Raw genomic sequence first — 20,615 nt, 5'->3', positions numbered from 1 at the left:
CTGACAGTTAATGCGTGGGGATGAATGATAAGGAATCGGTGGAACAATTGAACAATTGGAATGAAAACAACAATTTCTTAGTCACCCAGAAACGTGATTGAATTTGATCTACCTAAAATAATTGATTAATTAGTGGATTTACCTAAACTAGTGGTTAAAAATTACTTTAAAGATTTCCTATTGTTGCTTGAATTGAATTAAATGTAAGTACTATTGCAATTTGTAACCTATACATGCGTTTCATGCAAATTTATTATTCTAGTAATTTTATAACCTAAATTGGAAGACGATAAGGGAAGAATTTTGTTTTGAAGATATACTGAAAATTTGTAAGTACTCCTTAATTCATGCACATGCAAATGTAATACCACTAAATAAACTTACAGCTAAAGCACATCCCATAAACATCCGTGTTTAATTTATCTGGGATCGCTACAAGAGTTTCGGTGTCAACAATTTCTTTAGAAATTTTCAGTGCGAAATCCCCTTTTGCAAGATGAGTCTTCCGGGTGGAATAGATGGTTCGTCCAAATCACCGTCGAATTGTGTGGCTTGTGATCGCCCGGACAGCAGCGAGGACATGGTGGCGTGCGACGGTTGCGGGTCGTGGTACCACTATAGCTGCGCAGATGTTGATGGAAGCGTCGCAAACCTTCCGTGGACGTGCGGATCATGCGGGATATTGAATCAAACACCGATTCCACAGAAAGGCGCTCGTAAGGTAGACGCGAAGAAAGGAAGTAAGCGGCTGACGGTCCCTGCTGGTCCCGAGAAGTCTTCGAAGATATCCGTCGTCAGCAAAGGAACCTCGCGGAAAAGTAAGAAATCCGGAGCGGAAGATCAAGTAAGTTCAACGTCTAGTGCTAGGGCAAGGCTCGCACTCGAGCTAAAGATGGTAGATGAGCAGGACCAGATTAGGGCGGAAGAACTTCAGGCCGAGCTCGTGATGAAAAATAAAAAGTTATTACTTGAGAAGCAGAACAGGGACCGCGAGTTAGCTTTAGAAGGCAAAAAGTTAGCTGAAGAGAAGGCTTTTCAGGAAAAGCAATTAGAAGAAGAGGAGAAAACCCGAAAAGCGATGTTGGAGATGAAACGTCTGTCATTAGAAGCAAAAAAGAGCATCGTCCGACAGTTCTCTCAACGCGGTAGTGAAGTGTCCAGTGTCAGTGCTAGTGAGGTGACGAACTCCGAGGAAAAGGTGCGACGTTGGCTGCAAAAGTCCGGCGAGCAGACAGAGGGAAACATGCAATCCACGTCAGCAGCAAAGGATAGCAGCAAACTTCCGGAAATTTCCGGAGAAATAAAATTCAACGAAGCACAGGAACCTATCTTCAACGTAGCAAAGAAGAGCTTCTTCAGGGAGATGCCTCGCGAGAGGAAGGAGCATGATGATGGTGAAGACGTCGCGTACAATGTTCGTCCACGTCTGACAGCAGGGAATGCAGCTCAAGGTGCAGCAAGCGGGAGCATGTATGATCCTACCGACAATGGCCCGACTAGTCGGCAGCTGGCAGCCCGGCAAGTCATGGGAAAGGATTTGCCCACCTTTTCGGGTAATCCAGAAGACTGGCCCATCTGGATAAGTAACTTCGAACGCTCTACTGCTACGTGTGGATTCTCCTTGGATGAAAACCTGATCCGGCTTCAGCGCAGCCTCAAAGGCCCGGCGATGGAAATGGTACGTTCCAGACTTCTTTCCCCTGCAAGCGTTCCGCATGTCATCAAGACTCTTCAGATGCGGTACGGTCGTCCAGAAACACTGATAAGGGCGCTTACCGAAAAGATTCGACAGCTTCCTTCTCCAAAAGTGGATAATTTGAACAGCATAGTCGACTTCGGTTTAGCGGTGGACAGTCTGGTGGAACACTTGAAGACAGCGAAACAACAGGCGCATTTGGCGAATCCGGCATTGTTGCATGACCTGGTTGCAAAGCTTCCTGTGGAATACCGAATGAAGTGGTCATCGTACAAAACCGAAATTCCGATAGTCAATCTAGGAACGTTTGGAAGCTTTATGTCGTCGGTGGTGGAGCTAGCCTTTGAAGTGATGGATGACCAGCCAATGTCGAATGCAACAAAAACAGCACAACAAAAGCCCAAGGACCGAAATTTCATCCACGCACACTCGGATAGTACTTCGGTGGAGTGCACTTCTTTACAGAACGATCCGAAATCTCCAGTGTATCCGACAAAGAAGGTCTGTGTTGTCTGCAAGAAGGAGGGACATAAAGTAACAGAGTGCTTCCTGTTCAAGGCGATGAACATCGATGGTCGTCTCAAGGTTGTCAGTCAGCATGCACTCTGTAGGACTTGTTTGAACCAACACGGCAAATGGCCATGTAAGACATGGAAAGGATGCGACATAGAAGGCTGCCGTCTTCGTCATCATACGTTATTACATACTTGTGAACCAGCGGTTCCGCTAGTAGTGTCCACTAGCCATTCGGAACTACTGAGTGAGAGTGGCCCGATTTTCCGGATTTTGCCTGTAACACTGTACGCGAAGGAGAAACGAGTTGAAGTGTTCGCATTTGTGGATGAAGGATCACAAATTTCTCTTCTGGATGTTGCAGTAGCCGATGAGCTGGGAGTCACTGGCCCGTCAAATACGTTGAATCTCCAGTGGACCGGAAACGTAACGCGGGAAGAGGTAAACTCCCGTGTCATCGAAATGAATATCTCCGGCGAGACGTCCACCAAGCGCTACAGGATGATGGATGCACGAACAGTCGAAAGTCTCCAGTTGCCAACACAATCACTAAGTTACCGGAACCTGGCGGAAAAGTATCCGCACCTTCGAGGATTGCCGATTGCCGACTATGAAAACGTCACACCGAAACTCCTTATTGGTCTTGACAACCTGAAACTCACGATTCCACTGAAAATTCGGGAAGGACGTTGGGGGCAACCAATGGCAGCCAAGTGCCGTTTGGGTTGGAGCATCTACGGTTGCTCACGTTCAGTCACGGAATCATTCACCTGTGGGTTTCACGTTGGAGGATGGACCAATTCGGAGGGTGAGTTGAACCAACTGGTCCGAGATTGCATAACGCTGGACAACTCTGGTGTTCAACCACCGCTCACTCCTCTAGAGTCGGAGGAGAATAAACGGGCTCAACAGCTGCTTCAAACTACCACGCGTAGGGTCGGAAATCGATTCGAGACCGGTTTGTTATGGAAATGGGACTACATCCAGCTACCGGACAGCTATGGGATGGCGTTACGTCGGCTACACTCCCTAGAGAAGCGTCTGGAGAAGGATCAACCGCTGTACGATAGCGTCCGGCAGCAAATGCGGGAGTATCAGCAGAAAGGCTACGCACATCGTGCTACCGAAGAAGAACTAGCTACCACAAGTTCAGAGAGGACATGGTACCTGCCACTGGGAGTAGTGCTGAACCCAAAGAAGCCGAACAAGGTGCGCATTATTTGGGACGCCGCCGCAAAGGTAAACGGAGTATCGCTCAATTCGGTTCTCCTTAAAGGACCCGATTATCTTGCCTCTCTGGTCGAAGTCTTCTATCACTTCCGTCTTTACGCCGTTGCTCTGACGGGAGACATCAAGGAGATGTTTCATCGCCTGTTCATCAGACCGGAGGATCGACAATATCAACGTTTTTTGTGGCGAGATCTATGTCATGGATGTTGCCATATTCGGTGCGACGTGCTCTCCAAGCTCCGCTCAACACGTTAAGAATGTTAATGCGAAGGAATTTGAGCACGAATCTCCTAGAGCAGTGGCAGCAATCATCCGGTATCACTATGTCGACGACTACCTTGACAGTTTCCCAACGGCGGCGGAGGCAATGAAGGTCGGAAGCGAAGTTCGGAGGATACACGCTGCCGGCGGGTTCGAGATCCGGAATTTTCTTTCCAATGATGCAACGGTCGCAGCAAAAGTGGGGGCAACATCTGCCGAAACAGAGAAAACAATCAAGCCCGAGAAGGAAGACAACGTGGAGTCTGTTCTTGGTATGAAATGGATCCCAACTGGAGATGACCTCACTTACAACTTTGTAGTACGAGGTAATCTTGGACATGCACTGGATCAATCCCACAGGCCGTCCAAACGAGAAGTGCTACGTGTTGTTATGAGCTTGTTTGATCCACTGGGCTTGATCAGCTTCTTCATCATCCACGGAAAGACACTCATGCAAGACATTTGGGCATCCGGAGTAGACTGGGACGAGCCTATCAATGCCGAACTGTGCGAACAATGGTGGCGTTGGACGGCGCTTCTTCCGGGACTCAACTCTATCCGAATTCCCCGCTGCTATTTCGCGGCCGCTGATTACCAATCGTACTCCGCACTTCAAATTCACGTTTTTGTGGATGCTAGCAAATCAGCATATGACACATTCCACGCACCTCTACGCCAAGGGTGTGAAATATAAAAGTGATTGTTTCGCCCCAAGCTTTCCAGCATATGAAAAAGGGTAGATTCAATCTTAGGAAAACCATTTGTTTTACTTAAAATTTGACTGGTTACGTATTTAAATAGCTAGGTGAAGTAATAGCATTTTATGTAAGAAAAATGAATTTTTTCATTGATAATTTTCAAATATGCCTGCTGGCACGGTAAAGTTCGAAAACATTATAACTATTTTTTATTAATGTAGTATAATAGCGTATATTATATACACCCAAAGGACACTTTCTATAAAAATAGGTTTTGATATGTTTTAAGCACTTTTTGCAATAGCCGCGATTTAATGGTGTCCCGTTACGAAAATAGTATATTTGTTGTAATAGCGAATTTATTACTAGCTTTAGAAAAATGATTTTCAGGATTCTCTTAGTACTCGTGGAGACCTTTCTTCCAACATATGGGTTACCTTGATCGACGCGTTATCTTAGGCGTTACAATGGGTGCGTAGATTTGGTGTCCCGTTACGAAAATTTTAAAGACATTCATAAGAGGATAAATAAGTGTGGTTTGATCAAATATTTAACCAAAAATCTGTACCCGTGATGAAATGATATTATAGGGTGTATATATATGGTAAGTGGGGGCAGGATGGGTCACCTAAGAAATGGACCCCTATAACTGTCTGAATATAAATCGCATTTCTCTGTATTCTACCACGACTCTCTGATACACTAGTCAGCTATGATATAAACGTATAGAAAGGTCTTAAAATTTGAAACCTGCTTCTTGACAAGCAATTTTCAAAACATGACCCATCTTGCCCCACCTCATTTTTACGGGGGCAAGATGGGTCAGCTATCAGAAAACTCGATTTTTCTCCAACAAAAAATACTATATCTTCTATTTTTTCTCTATACATCTAAGCTGCACAGACGTAAAGATTACATAAAAAAAAGTGTTGAAACATATCGGTAGATTATTCTCAGAACTAGAAGATATTTGTTCAGGTAGCCATGAACGGACTTTGAAAACCTATATTTTTTGTAGGAAAATTTCAAAAATAGTTTCACAAACTCTCAGTGCTCTAATTGCTTCGGTAATGTAGGTCACAGAATAGCCTTTCAATGAAGAATAAAACATTTTCAAAAACTATGCAAACATACCGAAAAATTAGGGTGACCCATCTTGCCCCGTCTACACAATACACGTAGTTATATGGAATGTATAGCATAAGGAGTATAACGAAAAAATATTTTATTTTTTTCTGTGCAAGGAACGTAAAGAATTTTCAAAACAATATATCACTTTTTTGTGTATCCACTTCGTTCATCTGGGAAAATTATTGAAAGATTCAAAAAATATATAGTACGGTTGAAAACGGTACTGACCCATCTTGCCCCCTGACCCATCTTGCCCCCATATACCATATTCATTATCCTTCTTGGTGTAACGCCCCTACTGGAACAAAGCCCACTTCTCAGCTCTCCACGGAAACTACGTAAACAAAGGGCAGGTATTCTGGTGGATCAGTATAAAAAGTGATGTTTTATTAAGTTTTGTGATGACAGCATACTCTTTAAAAGCTATAACCTTTTGAACGTGTCCTATGAATTACCACCATGATGTATAAAATGGTTTATAGAATCACAAAGCGTTCAAAACTCGAAGATCCCGAAGTGATGGTTGGCATTCCTTCTTTACCCCATTCATCACCGTATAATTTACTTTTATGACGACAAACATATTTTGAAGCTTATGTTATTATTAAAAAAAAGTGTAAAATGTATCACGAAAATAGCGTAGCATTACCTTTTGTGATAACATAATTCAGTAACCGTTGATTGAAAGTCTAGCGACCTCCCTCTTGTCGTTTTGGCTGACAACTTTTTTTTCTTCTCGAAATCCGTTTGTTTGTATCGTTACTGGTTGTCCTTAGCTAAACATCAACGGAAAGCCCCCATAATCCCATCCCCTCCAAAAAAAAAACTTTGTTCTCTCTAACCTCGACCAAACGACAAGTTCAACAGTTCCCCAAAACTAACATAGAATAAAAGAAAAATCCCCTTTAAAATGTAAAATTTATTTCAACGAAAATTGGTTCCTTTATTCCCAAGGCGCATGAGCCTTCCAATAAAGGATTAAAGCAACATGCGACATATGCTTGAAAAGACTGTGTTGGAAGAATGTACTATAAATATCATTGAATCTTCTTCGGATCATTATAATGTTGAATGTGTAAAAACCGAGAAGATAGATACGTCGCACAACCATAGTTTTGGAGATACAATTAAACTTCACGTACCCGACCCCCGATAACTCATTTTCAAAATGCTGGCATTTCGTCAATTTTCATTCGATTTTTTTTTGAAGTCGCCCTCGATCGATCATAAATTGGTGCTTATTTATTAAACTCAAATGGCCATGTAGTATCCGAAACCATTTCGGAGATATTCCGGATTGTACTCGGGTCAGGGGGTGGGGAAGGGATCTGTTTTGCCAAATGGCTAAAAGTGATTATTTCGTGTGTGTTGTTTGAGAGGCCCCCACGGAACCTGCTCCAGATGTTACGAAGCGGCCATATCAGTTGATACATACTTAAGTCAATTTTTTCTATCCCATTATTTCGAAATGAAGATTGATACGTCGCTCGGCATGTTTTGGTTACAAACCAGAAATGTTCCCCATGACACCCCCGTGGAACCTGTGCTAAATGTTCCGAGGTGGCCATTTAGTTGATACATACTTAAGTCTATCCACAGACAAACAGACGTAACACCTAGAACAATTTTCGTGAAAATCATCGCCAGTTCACACTACCATCACCTGGTGAAAATGTTTCACGAAACACTGCGTTGTGCAATATCGTCAACAGAAGGCGCCAGTGTTAAACGTCAAAAGCAAATAAAAACAATGTGCCCGCCTTTGGTTGTGAAAGCGACAACTATATGAAGATATAAAATGATCGTTAAAAGCATGGTCGATAGAAATTTCTCCAGTGTTACGTCTGTTTGTCTGTGGTCTATCGTTTCTGACTCAGTTATTCAAAATCATGAAGATTGATATGTCGCAAGGCATGCTTACGTTGAAAACCAGAAGTGTCCCCAATGAGGCCCCGCGGAACCTGTTACGGGATTCCACTGATTCAAATCTTGTTATAGCAGTTGTGTTTCACAATTCGCAACAAAAATTTCGTTGAAAATCGATGGTTCAAGCACAACAACATACGAAATAATCACTTTTAGTCATTTTGACAACCCCCTGACCCTAGCACAATCCGGAATATCTCCGGAATGGTTCCGGATATTGCATGGTCACTTGTGTATAATAAACTAGCTCCAATTTATGATCAATTGAGAGCGACTTCAAAAAAATCGGATGAAAATTGGCGAAATGCCAGCATTTTGAAAATGAGTTGTAGAGGGTCGGATACGTGAAGGTTAAATAAAACTCGAAACAGGTTCCCCAGGACCCATTCCGATGGCCACCATAGGGCCAGAGTGGGTTTGAAGGACTATTGGTGTCCTGCCGGACAGCTACTATCTGTCTGAAAAATATTGCCGAAGACACCAACATTCTATCTAGCAAAGCATTCAATCTACAACTAGATGACTTTAGCCGTAACGGGACACCATTTGCAAAACACTGTTTTCACGCGAGCGTAACGCTGCGCTCCCAAAACTAAATCAAGAATATTTCCAAAACTTTACATTTCTCAGTAAAACTCACTTCGGCAATCTTATTCACATCAATCCAAAGAAGAAATGTCTAGAAGACTCTATTATTCAAAACTTCATAACAGAGCTAATATACGCATTTCAGATTGAAAATTTTAAAAAGAAGATTTCTGCGATGGATTCCCGTTACGAAATGTAACATGTTATATAAAGTAAATTGGAACCGAAACCCCTTAGAACAAGTATTGCATCAGCAAGTACATCTAATAAGCTTGTTATAAAACCAGTTAAACCATATGATCATGAACATTATAATTGATTGCAGACGTCATTTGTTAACGAAAGTTAGTTCCTCGAGGTGTCCCGTTACGCTGGAATGTGTCTTCTACGGAAAATTTCTTGAAAAAATCCATGAGAGATCTTTTGCAGGATCGTCTCTAAAAGTTTTTAGAATTTCTGGAATCTCTGGAGGCCCCGCAGTTGGAAGCTCTATTAAGTGTAAAGGCCCTGACTAAATTCATGTTGGAAATACTGGCAAAACCCTTGCTGAAGTTTTGACTGATTTGCCCACAGAATTTCTTGCGGGATATCAGCAAAGATTTTTTCGAGAATTTTTGAATTGGCTTCTTACCCTATCAGTTTCCCGGAGAACTAATGGCAATATTTTAGTTCCTGAAAGAAATATTGATGGACTACTCAACTTTCAAAGTAAGCCCCGTATATTACGTGGTAACCAATATTATGTGTTCTTTTTTTAAGACAGCAACTGAATATTCGAACCCCAGTACACCATTCAGAACAAATAACAACAAACCCAACCACCAATCACTGCCGAAACATATTTGTTCAACTGTCGCGTGAGCGCACCCAGATGCGTCCAACGACAGATCTCGCTCATGATTGCACTCATGCACAGCGTTCCAGTACATGGTAAACTGGCAGAGGGGCATCATTCCGACTGACACGAGTTTGCGGAAATGCCATAGCTCCAGGCTGTTTATTCAACGCGTTCCTGAGCATTGCAAGCGTTCAAGACTACTATTAGTAGCTACTGTGCAAGCGAGTAACTGAGGGTTTGTTTATTTTTGCCAAGATTAAGCTCAATCAAAGAGGTATTATATGCGAAAGCGGTCGACGACGACGCACAGGGCTTGAGGTGATTTTATAAAAACGGACACTAATTGATCTAGTTTGTAATCCACCGTGAACGCGAAGCACTTACGCAAAACTTGTTAACAACAATATCGGACTGTGCCTTCGGTCGGCGGTTATCAAACGACAGGAACCGATTATCTCGTTGGTGGTCGCGTTCTAGTTGAGGTTGGGGATTGAAGAACGAACTAGGTACTGTTAGAAAATTAACTCTTAATCGAGTGACCCCGATAATTGTCGATTGGTTCTTGGAAATTAGCAACTTGTAATCGGTATGCTAAATGCGCGCAATACAGGATTCGATACGATATAACTTATATACTGCTGCTTTACTGTTGCTTAAGTCAGATTATCATTACACAACGGTACACGTCCCGCGAAGCAAACAAACGGACCGGATTTTGTAATTTGAAACTCAAAATATGTTTCGTTTCTAAAACAACCCTGCTTCTCAGCTTAGTGTTACAGTGTTACAAACATTTCCACATTCTTTGCCAATGACCGGTTTTGCATTTGTATATCGTGACAGGCAAGTTCAGGAAGTCAAAAATTTGTCCATTACGAAAGGCATCGAACCCATCACTCTCAGCATGACCTTGATTAATACTCGCGTATTTAAGACTTTGTCTACATGGACCCTTAATGAACTATCATAATTAGCGATAGAATGAATAAAATAAAAAGGTCCATGTTCTACCACAGTTCAAGGCCAGATAGTCCTATATGGTTTTCTAAACTGATTCCGCGACGGAGAAGCGCCAGCGAGAGTACAACGAATGATGGGAGGAAGCCCGGAAAATCGTGTCACTTCCATTACGGCGAGCAACCGCATCGTGATCGTTTCATTAATGTTTGACTAAATGTTTGAATGGGCACAATGACAGTCGCCAATAACTGCGTGCGAGGAGCAAAAAAAAAACAAGAATAAACGAGTCGCACACAAACAAACGGCCATATTGCATTGCATTGATGATGGTCGTCGGCAGCAATGGTAATAATAATAAATAAAAACGCTGAATTGAGAGGGCAGTAATTCAATCCCTTTTTGTCGAGCGCCACCTGCGGAGACAACGCGAACAGTGGCGGCACTGCCGTAATTCTGCAAAGTGACGTAAGCGCCATTCAAAATGTCGATATTTTTTGGTATATTATATATAATATCTGGTGTAAAAATAGCATTGTGGTAATCCTGCTGTATTAGAATGCAAGATCTAGTCGTAATCTATCATCTATGGAAAGAAACTTAGAGGATAAGCAAGAGTTTTATGACACATTCCACGCACCTCTACGCCAAGGGTGTGAAATATCAAAGTGATTGTTTCGCCCCAAGCTTTCCAGCATATGAAAAAGGGTAGATTCAATCTAAGGAAAACCATTTGTTTTACTTAAAATTTGACTAGTTACGTATTTAAATAGCTATGTGAAGTAATAGCATTTTATGTAAGCAAAATGAAATTTTTCATCGATAATTTTCAAATATGCCTGCTGGCACGGTGAAGTTCGAAAACATTATACCTATTTTTTATCAATGTGGTATAATAACGTATATTTTATACACCCAAAGGACACTTTTCATAAAAATGGGTTTTGATATGTTTTAAGCACTTTTTGCAATAGCCGCAATTTAATGGTGTCCCGTTACGAAAATAGTATATTTGTTGTAATAGCGAATTTATTACTAGCTCTAGAAAAATGATTTTCAGGATTCTCTTAGTACTCGTGGAGACCTTTCTTCCAACATATGGGTTACCTTGATCGACGCGTTATCTTAGGCGTTACAATGGGTGCGTAGATATGGTGTCCCGTTACGAAAATTTTAAAGACATTCATAAGTGGATCAATAAGTTTGGTTTGGTCAAATATTTAACCAAAAATCTGTAACCATGATGAAATGATATTATAGGGTGTATATATTTTCATTATCCTTCTTGGTGTAACGCCCCTACTGGAACAAAGGCCACTTCTCAGCTCTCCACGTAAACTACGTAAACAAAGGGCAGGTATTCTGGTGGATCAGTATAAAAAGTGATGTTTTATTAAGTTTTGTGATGACAGCATACTCTTTAAAAGCTATAAACTTTTTAACATGTCATATGAATTACCACCATGATGTATAAAAAGGTTTATAGAATCACACAGCGTTCAAAACTTGAAGATCCCGATGTGATGGTTGGCATTCCTTCTTTACCCCATTCATCATCGTATAATTTACTTTTATGACGACAAACATATTTTGAAGCTTATGTTCTTATTGAAAAAATGTGTAAAATGCATCACGAAAATGGCGTAGCATTACTTTTTGTGACAACATAAATTAGTAACCGTTGATTGAAAGTCTAGCGACCTCCCTCTTGTCGTTTTGGTTGACAACTTTTTTTTCTTCTCGAAATCCGTTTGTTTGTATCGTTACTGGCTGTCGTTAGCTAAATATCAACGAAAAGCCCCCACAATCCCAACCCCTCCAAAAAAAAACTTTGTTCTCTCTAACCTCGACCAAACGGCAAGTTCAACGGTTCCCCAAAACTAACATAGAATAAAAGAAAAATCCCCTTTAAAATGTAAAATTTATTTCAACGAAAATTGGCTCCTTTATTCCCAAGGCGCATGAGCCTACCAATAAAGGATTAAAGCAACATGCGACATATGCTTGAAAAGACTATGTTGGAAGAATGTACTATAGATATCATTGAATCTTCTTCGGATCATTATAATGTAGAATATGAAAAAACCGAGAAGATAGATACGTCGCACAACCATAGTTTTGGAGATACAATTAAACTTCACGTACCCGACCCCCGATAACTCATTTTCAAAATGCTGGCATTTCGTCAATTTTCATTCGATTTTTTTTTTTAAGTCGTCCTCGATCGATCATAAATTGGTGCTTATTTATTACACTCAAATGGCCATGTAGTATTCCGGGTTGTACTCGGGTCAGGGGGTGGGGAAGGGATCTGTTTTGCCAAATGGCTAAAAGTGATTATTTCGTGTGTGTTGTGTTTGAGAGGCCCCCGCGGAACCTGCTCCATATGTTACGAAGCGGCCACATACTTAAGTCAATTTTTTCTATCCCATTTTTTCGCTCAGCATGTTTTGGTTACAAATCAGAAATGTTCCCGATGACACTCCCGTAGAATTTGTGCTAAATGTTCCGAGGTGGCCATTTAGTTGATACATACTTCAGTCTATCCACAGACAAACAGACGTAACACCTAGAACAATTTTCGTGAAAATCATCGCCCAGTTCAAACATCACCTGATGAAAATGTTTCACGAAACACCTTGCGAAACACTGCGTTGTGCAATATCGTCAACAGAAGGCGCTAGTGTTAAACGTCAAACGCAAATAAAAACGATGTGCCCGCCTTTGATTGTGAAAGCGACAAGTATGAAGATATAAAATGATCGTTAAAAGCATGGTCGATAGAAATTTCGCCAGTGTTACGTCTGTTTGTCTGTGGCCTATCGTTTCTGTCTCAGTCATTCGAAATCATGAAGATTGATATGTCGCACGGCATGTTTAGGTTGAAAGCCAGAAGTGTCCCCAATGAGGCCCCGCGGAACCTGTCACGGGAATCCGGATAGACCAACTGATTCAAATCTGGTTATAGCAGTTGTGTTTCACTATTCGCAACAAAAAATTCGTTGAAAATCGATAGTTGAAACACAACAACATACGAAATAATCACTTTCAGACATTTTGACAACCCCCTGACCCCAGCACAATCCGGAATATCTCCGGAATGGTTCCGGATATTGCATGGCCACTTGAGTATAATAAACTAGCTCCAATTTATGATCAATTGAGGGTGGCTTAAAAAAAATCGGATGAAAAATGGCGAAATGCCAGCATTTTGAAAATGAGTTGTAGAGGGTCGGATACGTGAATGTTAAATAAAACTCGAAACAGGTTCCCCAGGGCCCATTCCGATGGCCACCATAGGACCAGAGTGGGTTTGAAGGACTATTGCTGTCCTGCCGGACAGCTACTATCTGTCTGAAAAATATTGCCGAAGACACCAACATTCTATCTAGCAAAGCATTCAATCTACAAATAGATGTCTTTAGCCGTCACGGGACACCATTTGCAAAACACTGTTTTCACGCGAGCGTAACGCTGCGCTCCCAAAACTAAATCAAGAATATTTCCAAAACTATACATTTCTCAGTAAAACTCACTTCGGCAATCTTGTTCACATCAATCCAAAGAAGAAATGTCTAGAAGACTCTATTATTCAAAACTTCATAACAGAGCTAATATACGCATTTCAGATTGAAAATGTTAAAAAGAAGATTTCTGCGATGGTGTCCCGTTACGAAATGTAACATGTTATATAAAGTAAATTGGAACCAAAACCCCATAGAACAAGTATTGTATCAGCAAGTACATCTAATAAGCTTGTTATAAAACCTGTTAAACCATATGATCATAAACATTATAATTGATTTCAGACGCCATTTGTTCACGAAAGTTAGTTCCTCGCGGTGTCCCGTTACGCTGGAATGTGTCATATGCCTGTGTAGTCTACTTTCGAATAGAGTCTAGAGATGGACCGGCGGTAGCGCTAGTTGCTGGAAAGGCGAAGGTAGCTCCACTCAAAATGATGTCCATTCCACGATTGGAGCTTCAAGCTGCTGTGTTGGGCACGCGATTACTCAACAGTGTTGCTGCAATGCATGGTCTCCCAGTTAGTCGCCGTGTTTTGTGGACCGATTCGCAGACAGTTCTTGCCTGGTTGCGCTCCGATCACCGAAGATATCAGCAGTTCGTGGGCTTTCGCGTGGCAGAGATTCTATCCACGACAAACGTGCAAGAATGGAGGAAAATCGATACCGAGCTGAACGTCGCTGATCTTGCAACGAAATGGGGTAAAGGACCAAACTTCGATAGAGATAACCCGTGGTTCCGTGGGCCACAATTTCTGAGGGAACCAGAAAGCTTCTGGCCGAAGCAGGAGACAGTGCCGCCTACTACAAGTGAAGAAATTCGTCGAGTTGGTGTGCATGCCGAGCAACCCGTACCGCTGGTAGAAGTTAGAAGATTTGGCAGCTGGGAAAAGTTAAATCGCACCACGGCGTACGTTCATCGTTTCATCAATAATCTCACCCGGAAGAAACAAGGAGAACAACTGGAATTTGGAGTGTTGAAGCAACATGAGTTGATGGATGGAGAGATCACGCTATTCAAACAAGCGCAACGAGAATTCTACGCCGAAGAAATAAAGCAGCTCAGCGGGAAGGAGAAATCGTTGCAGTTTCGTGGTTCTGCGGTGTCAAAATCCAGCAAGATCTTCAAGTTGTGTCCCTTCCTAGATCAGTCAGGGGTATTGCGAATGCAGGGAAGGATTGGTGCAGCGCCACACGTTCCGTATGCAGCGAAGTTCCCAACGATTCTACCGCCGAAGTCACATATCACGATTCTTCTCGTGAATAAGTTCCACCGTCGTTTCCGTCATGCGAATAGGGAGACGGTCGTAAACGAGATGAGGCAGGCGTTCCATATCCCAAACATGCGAGCGTTGCTAGGGAAAGTTGCTCGAGACTGCATCTTCTGCCGTATACATAAAGCTGTTCCACGGCCGCCTCCAATGGCGCCGCTGCCGAAAGCTCGACTAACGTCGTTTGTGCGGCCGTTCACATTCGTAGGCTTGGACTATTTTGGGCCTGTTCTAGTCAAGGTTGGGCGCAGCAATGCCAAGCGATGATTGCACTTTTCACGTGCTTGAGCATTCGGGCAATTCACATGGAGGTTGTCCATAGCATGTCAACTGAGTCATGCATTCAAGCAATACGTCGTTTTGTTTCCCGTAGAGGTTCACCAGCCGAATTTTTCACGGATAATGGTACCAACTTCCACGGAGCAAACAATCAGCTGAGAAAGGACATTGAGGAGAGAAATCAGAGACTAGCGACGGTGTTTACCAATTCCAATATGCGCTGGTCATTCAACCCCCCTGGAACACCCCACATGGGTGGAGTCTGGGAGAGATTGGTTCGATCGGTTAAGGCTGCCATAAAATCGACGTTGGACGAGTCTCGGAAGCCAGACGACGAAACTTTGGAAACCGTGATCATCGAGGCCGAAGGTATGATTAACACACGTCCATTAACGTACATTCCGCTAGATTCAGCAGATCAGGAGGCGTTAACCCCCAACCATTTCCTGCTGGGAAGCTCATCAGGTGTCAAGCAGCTTCCAGTTCTCCCAACAGACTATCGAACGACTTTGAGGAGCAGTTGGAACTTGGCGAAGCACTTGGCTGATGAGTTTTGGAGACGTTGGATTGTAGAGTACCTTCCTGTGATTTCAAGACGCTGTAAGTGGTTCGATCACGTGAGAGATTTGAAGGAGGGAGACTTGGTATTGGTGGTAGATTCTGCGATACGAAACCAATGGACCAGAGGAAGAGTAGAACGAGTGCTGCTGGGAGCAGATGGACGCGTTCGGCAAGTCTGGGTCCGCACAAGCCGAGGAGTGGATCGCAGGTCGGTGGCAAACCTTGCCTTGCTCGATGTCGTGGAAAATAGTGAACCCCACCAAGAAGATGGTAGTGATTCACGGGTGGGGGGGTGTTACGACGAAACCCTCCCTGCGATGGAGATAGCCTAACGCCGTTCTATTTTGATCGGGTCTGCTGCTGACAGTTAATGCGTGGGGATGAATGATAAGGAATCGGTGGAACAATTGAACAATTGGAATGAAAACAACAATTTCTTAGTCACCCAGAAACGTGATTGAATTTGATCTACCTAAAATAATTGATTAATTAGTGGATTTACCTAAACTAGTGGTTAAAAATTACTTTAAAGATTTCCTATTGTTGCTTGAATTGAATTAAATGTAAGTACTATTGCAATTTGTAACCTATACATGCGTTTCATGCAAATTTATTATTCTAGTAATTTTATAACCTAAATTGGAAGACGATAAGGGAAGAATTTTGTTTTGAAGATATACTGAAAATTTGTAAGTACTCCTTAATTCATGCACATGCAAATGTAATACCACTAAATAAACTTACAGCTAAAGCACATCCCATAAACATCCGTGTTTAATTTATCTGGGATCGCTACAAGAGTTTCGGTGTCAACACTAGTGCTGCCTGTACCCACGTTCATCGTATTTTGCTAAGCAATGTACATACGAATACAACCCTCAACCGTTCATGCGAGCAACATCACCACAACACCAGAGGAAGAGATCGCTTGATATCCCATAGACAATCCACGACAACGTTTGGACAGAATTCGGCGGTCAATAAGGCAACTTTGCTATACAACAGTCTCCAACAGGAACTAAAACTTCTTCCACAAAATAGCTTTAAGTTCAAATTGAAGAATGTGTTATTAAGCAACCAGTCCTGTATTTAATGAATTCATGAGTTGTTTTTTTTTGTAATTTGTTTGTTAATTCTATACTGTATACTTGTTCAGTTATTTCTTGTTCAATTTTTGTTTTTAAACTACGTATTTGTAATTATCTGTTAGTAACTATGTTTTTTTGATCAGTCTCTACGAGCCAAAGGCTCAAAGGCAAATAAATAAATAAATGTAAATGTACTCAAATTGATGGACCCCCGTTAGTTAGAGTCACAATTATTTTTGCAGACTCCTCGATTTTTATCAAATGGTGACCCATTTAAACCGTTATAACTCGAAAGTTTCTCCAAAAACCATTTCAAAACGAAATGTTGTCGAAAAGAGGAAAGATAGGGCTCTAATTTTTTGGTATGTTATTTATAAATATCTCAGCTTCCAATTGATGCAAAAAAAAAAAAATGAAAATCGGTGGTTGCCATCATGGTGAAAAAAAGTTTTGGTTTATGGCTGTATAGGCTGTATTCTAGATGGGGTGTATGTTTACCTTCAGTGTCAAGTTTCTTAGCTGTTTCATATCCCGAACAGGAATGAATAACTGACACATAACTGGAGAATACCAAAGTCAGGTATCATACCAAGACAAAGTATTGGTCGGTTATCCAGGTATTGAAAATAACTTATTTTGGTATTTTGTAGGTATTGATACAATACCTCAATGAGTTATTGGTTTGGTGTTGAGGACTGCATGAGGTATTATTCAATTACGGAAAAATCTCTATTTGTATGGAAAAATCACTGATTATTATTTAAGTATTGCCATACCTGATGTCATTATTCACGCGTTATGCACAAAATAAACCCCAGTTATTATTTTAGGTATTTTACCTCTTATGCAGGGCTACTTAATACCTCATTCAGGTTGTAGGTATTCAGTTTTCCATACCTGAGTTAGTTATTCTTCAGCTATTTTATCCTTCTCGGGATGTGCTATGTGTTGTCCATCCATATCTACAGTATGCCCCAGGTCTACATTTACTTTACAACAACAACAAAAATCTATTCAAGAGAATAAGTCATACATAATGCTACCTGCCATCCTCTTTAAATATCCCATTCATGCCCCATAAAAACTATTTTTATTTCATTGTCAATGGCTCATAAAAGTTCCATTGCACTAGTTTTATTTACCATCAAACTTTGGTATTTCCCCGGCTTCTTCCTTGGGGCTCATTCCGAATGGCCGTCGCGCTCTCCTAATTACCAAAAGCCGATTTAGCATGGCACTATTGCCGGCATTAATTTGAATTGCAAATATTTAAACGACCTCCCTGATCAGATTTTAAAATACTCTTCTCTTACTATTGCCGGTTACGTACCTATATTCGGTAGCAACTATTCCAGGCCGTTGCATTGGGTTTGGATTTTGTCACCCATCTTCGCCGCCGGGGCTGAACTTCTGTGTGATCTTCAGCCCGTCTTCCCACCGATATCCCCCCGCACTCTTGACCATCATCATCAACCACCGCCGTACCGCCGCAGCAGTGGTCGAAAAATGCTAATCGGACAAATGTGGCGGGACAAATTGAATTGCATCTGACGTTTGGACCGCCACTAGTTCCCGACCCGTCCGGCCTTGAACAGAGCAGAGAGAGAGATATGGTGGCGGTAGTGATATATTTGCATTCCAGCCATAATTCTGGGACTAAGTACTGCTGGATTGGACACCGCGCCGCCCGCACGCCGCCTGCCGACTACTGTCCAGTAGTCCAGTCTACTGTTTAGGCTAGAGGGATGTGGTGGGTTTACATAAATTGTGCGCGCGGTTTCGCCCCCAACCGCAAAAACATCGCACTTGTCGGAGACAGGCAGCCAGCCGAGTGAAACATTGGCCACGTCGTTGATGAAGGTTACAAATTGAATCAATTTAACTAGTTCAAAACGCGAACCGCCCGAGGTGGTTGCGGCTGTGCGGTGGCCAACCGTGCCCTCTCCCCGTTTCGGGCCGAGTGATAACATGGTGGAACAAAAAGAAATTCTGCTTTTGATCTACATACCTTGAAATTACCAATAACCAGCAGAAATGGTATGATGAACATACATAAAAGCCTGAAGTTCATAGGCACAAATGTGCTCAATATTCAATATTTAATTGAATAATTGAAACGGAACAATTGCTATGAACAACCACGTAGATCTGGAGGGATTTGAATCCATGATTCCCCAATTCGCTTAACAGGGTATGTTAACCAACTACACCGCAGAAGAGGTAACGATTCTACTGAGCATGAGCATAGACGACAATTCGTAGTTGCTGCTCCGTGATTGACCAGAACAATCGAAATTGCACAGGGAAAAAATGAACAACTCTTTCTTAGACGTAACAATTCCACAACCTACTTAAGTCTCTACAATAAAGACAAATCAATCAACAACCTACTGTTTTGGAGTTATTTTAGCAACAAATTTAAATAGTCAAAAATCAGCTTTTAACCTTGTTTTGGCTTTTTAACGAAAAACCATTATTTTCTGATGCAGATGTACTAAATTTATGGCAATTAATGCCCCTGATCGTTACTAAAAACTTGGTCGAAGAAATCATGTGCCGGAGATGCTTCGTTTCGGAGTACACCCGATTCTTTTTTTTGCACGGGTCTGGTTTTTGCAATAACTCAGTCAGTTTTAAACCGATTATCATGAAATTTTGTACACATGTAGGTACGATTAGTACTATCAGTGTACAAAAATCAGGTCAATTGGTTCAAAATTGACTGAGTTACAGCAAAAAAAAACGACCCGTGCAAAAAAAGAATCGGGTGTAATTAATTCTGTTCCGCTGGATTGCAATCCTGGCCCTTAGTGCACTGATAATACCCTTCTCAGTGGTGACATTAAATTAGATAGTTATGTTGGAATAAAATTTTTGGGTACACACTTAGTTGAGCTCGGTTAATTTTCATTCTTTTGCCGCGATCTGCACAGCCAGTGCTCGGAAACCTAAATTTAACTGACATGTCGACAAAAAATCAATTTTATTCATAGCAGCACCTATGGGTGCCGCCGGCGTCAAACTTCTACCGTCAAGTGTTTAGCCGAGATTCAGCAAATGAACTTTAACCGAGATTTGCACAGCCGATCTCGGCATTCTGTTTTAAGTGTGTAACTCTGACATGGTGGAGGTTTTGGAAACAATTGAAGGATCGGTGCATGCACTTCTGAAACTTTTTCAAAAATATATTACTGTATTTGCTGCTGCCGTAGTTTTTGGTATCGTAGGGTTTAAAGAATATTTAAAAAGGAGATAATGTACAGTGGGCACTATCAATATTTATTTTTCTAAACTTTGTGGAAAAATATAGGAATTACGGGCAATCCTGGGCGATTAGATGACTAACCGAAACCGATTGTTCTTCGCTATTTGATTATAATGCTTCAGGTGGCATCTCTGATCATTTTAATAGCTCGAATGTTTCAAGCTGAATTTGTTGAAAAACTTGCTGATAAAATTTTGTTATCTATTAAAAAAAATGTCGGTATTCTAGCATTATTTCAAATTTTAATAAGAAATCTCTAGAGGCATTCCGAACATAAATTTTGCGGATAATTTTTGGCGAAGTTTTATTGGAGGCAATTGATGACTCCAGTGAGGAATGCGTGAACAATTCTTGGTAAAACTCATGAAGAACTTTATTACAAAATCCCTGGAAGGATTTTTAGCCTTCGTATGTTGAGGTTCATACATATTTCTGGTAAAAGGCCTGACCAATTTAATTTTTAGGTTCTCAAAGTTTTGGCAGTAATTTTTGGATTTTTTTTTCCTTTAAAAAATATGAGAAATTCGTGGGGAACCTTTGGATGTAGCTTATACAGGTATACCTCGATTTAGTTTACCCTCGATTATGTAGACCCTCAATTTTATGTACTTCGATTTTATGTACATTTTTAAATGGTATTTTTTTTAATATTCAATCAGTTTAAAACTTGCAGTTTGTATCATGATGGCTTATAATGCAGGGGTTTTCAGCCTTTTGACAGGCGGAGCACTTCATATCAATAAATTGTTTTGTGAAGCATCCATATTAGCGCCAAAGCATACCTCATGA

General features: G+C 41.4%; 3 protein-coding genes across 8 annotated transcripts in view; 2 read left to right on the top strand and 1 right to left on the bottom strand.

Annotated features, from left to right (window-relative positions):
* LOC109416537 (nyctalopin) overlaps positions 1–20,615 on the bottom strand; it is a 705,340-nt gene that overhangs the window by 56,254 nt on the left and 628,471 nt on the right. The gene's annotated exons all lie outside the window — the stretch shown is intronic.
* LOC134286214 (uncharacterized) lies at positions 497–3,694 on the top strand. The gene has a single exon (XM_062847797.1). The coding sequence runs from the start codon at positions 497–499 to the stop codon at positions 3,692–3,694; it is 3,198 nt and encodes a 1,065-aa protein (XP_062703781.1).
* LOC134286213 (uncharacterized) lies at positions 3,807–14,900 on the top strand. The gene is made up of 2 exons (XM_062847796.1): positions 3,807–4,224; positions 13,735–14,900. The coding sequence occupies exons 1-2, from the start codon at positions 3,807–3,809 to the stop codon at positions 14,898–14,900; spliced, it is 1,584 nt and encodes a 527-aa protein (XP_062703780.1).

Source organism: Aedes albopictus, chromosome 2 (genome assembly GCF_035046485.1).
Source record: "Aedes albopictus strain Foshan chromosome 2, AalbF5, whole genome shotgun sequence".
Taxonomy (NCBI): Eukaryota; Metazoa; Arthropoda; class Insecta; order Diptera; family Culicidae; genus Aedes; species Aedes albopictus.
This window is presented reverse-complemented; position numbering and strand designations above follow the sequence as displayed.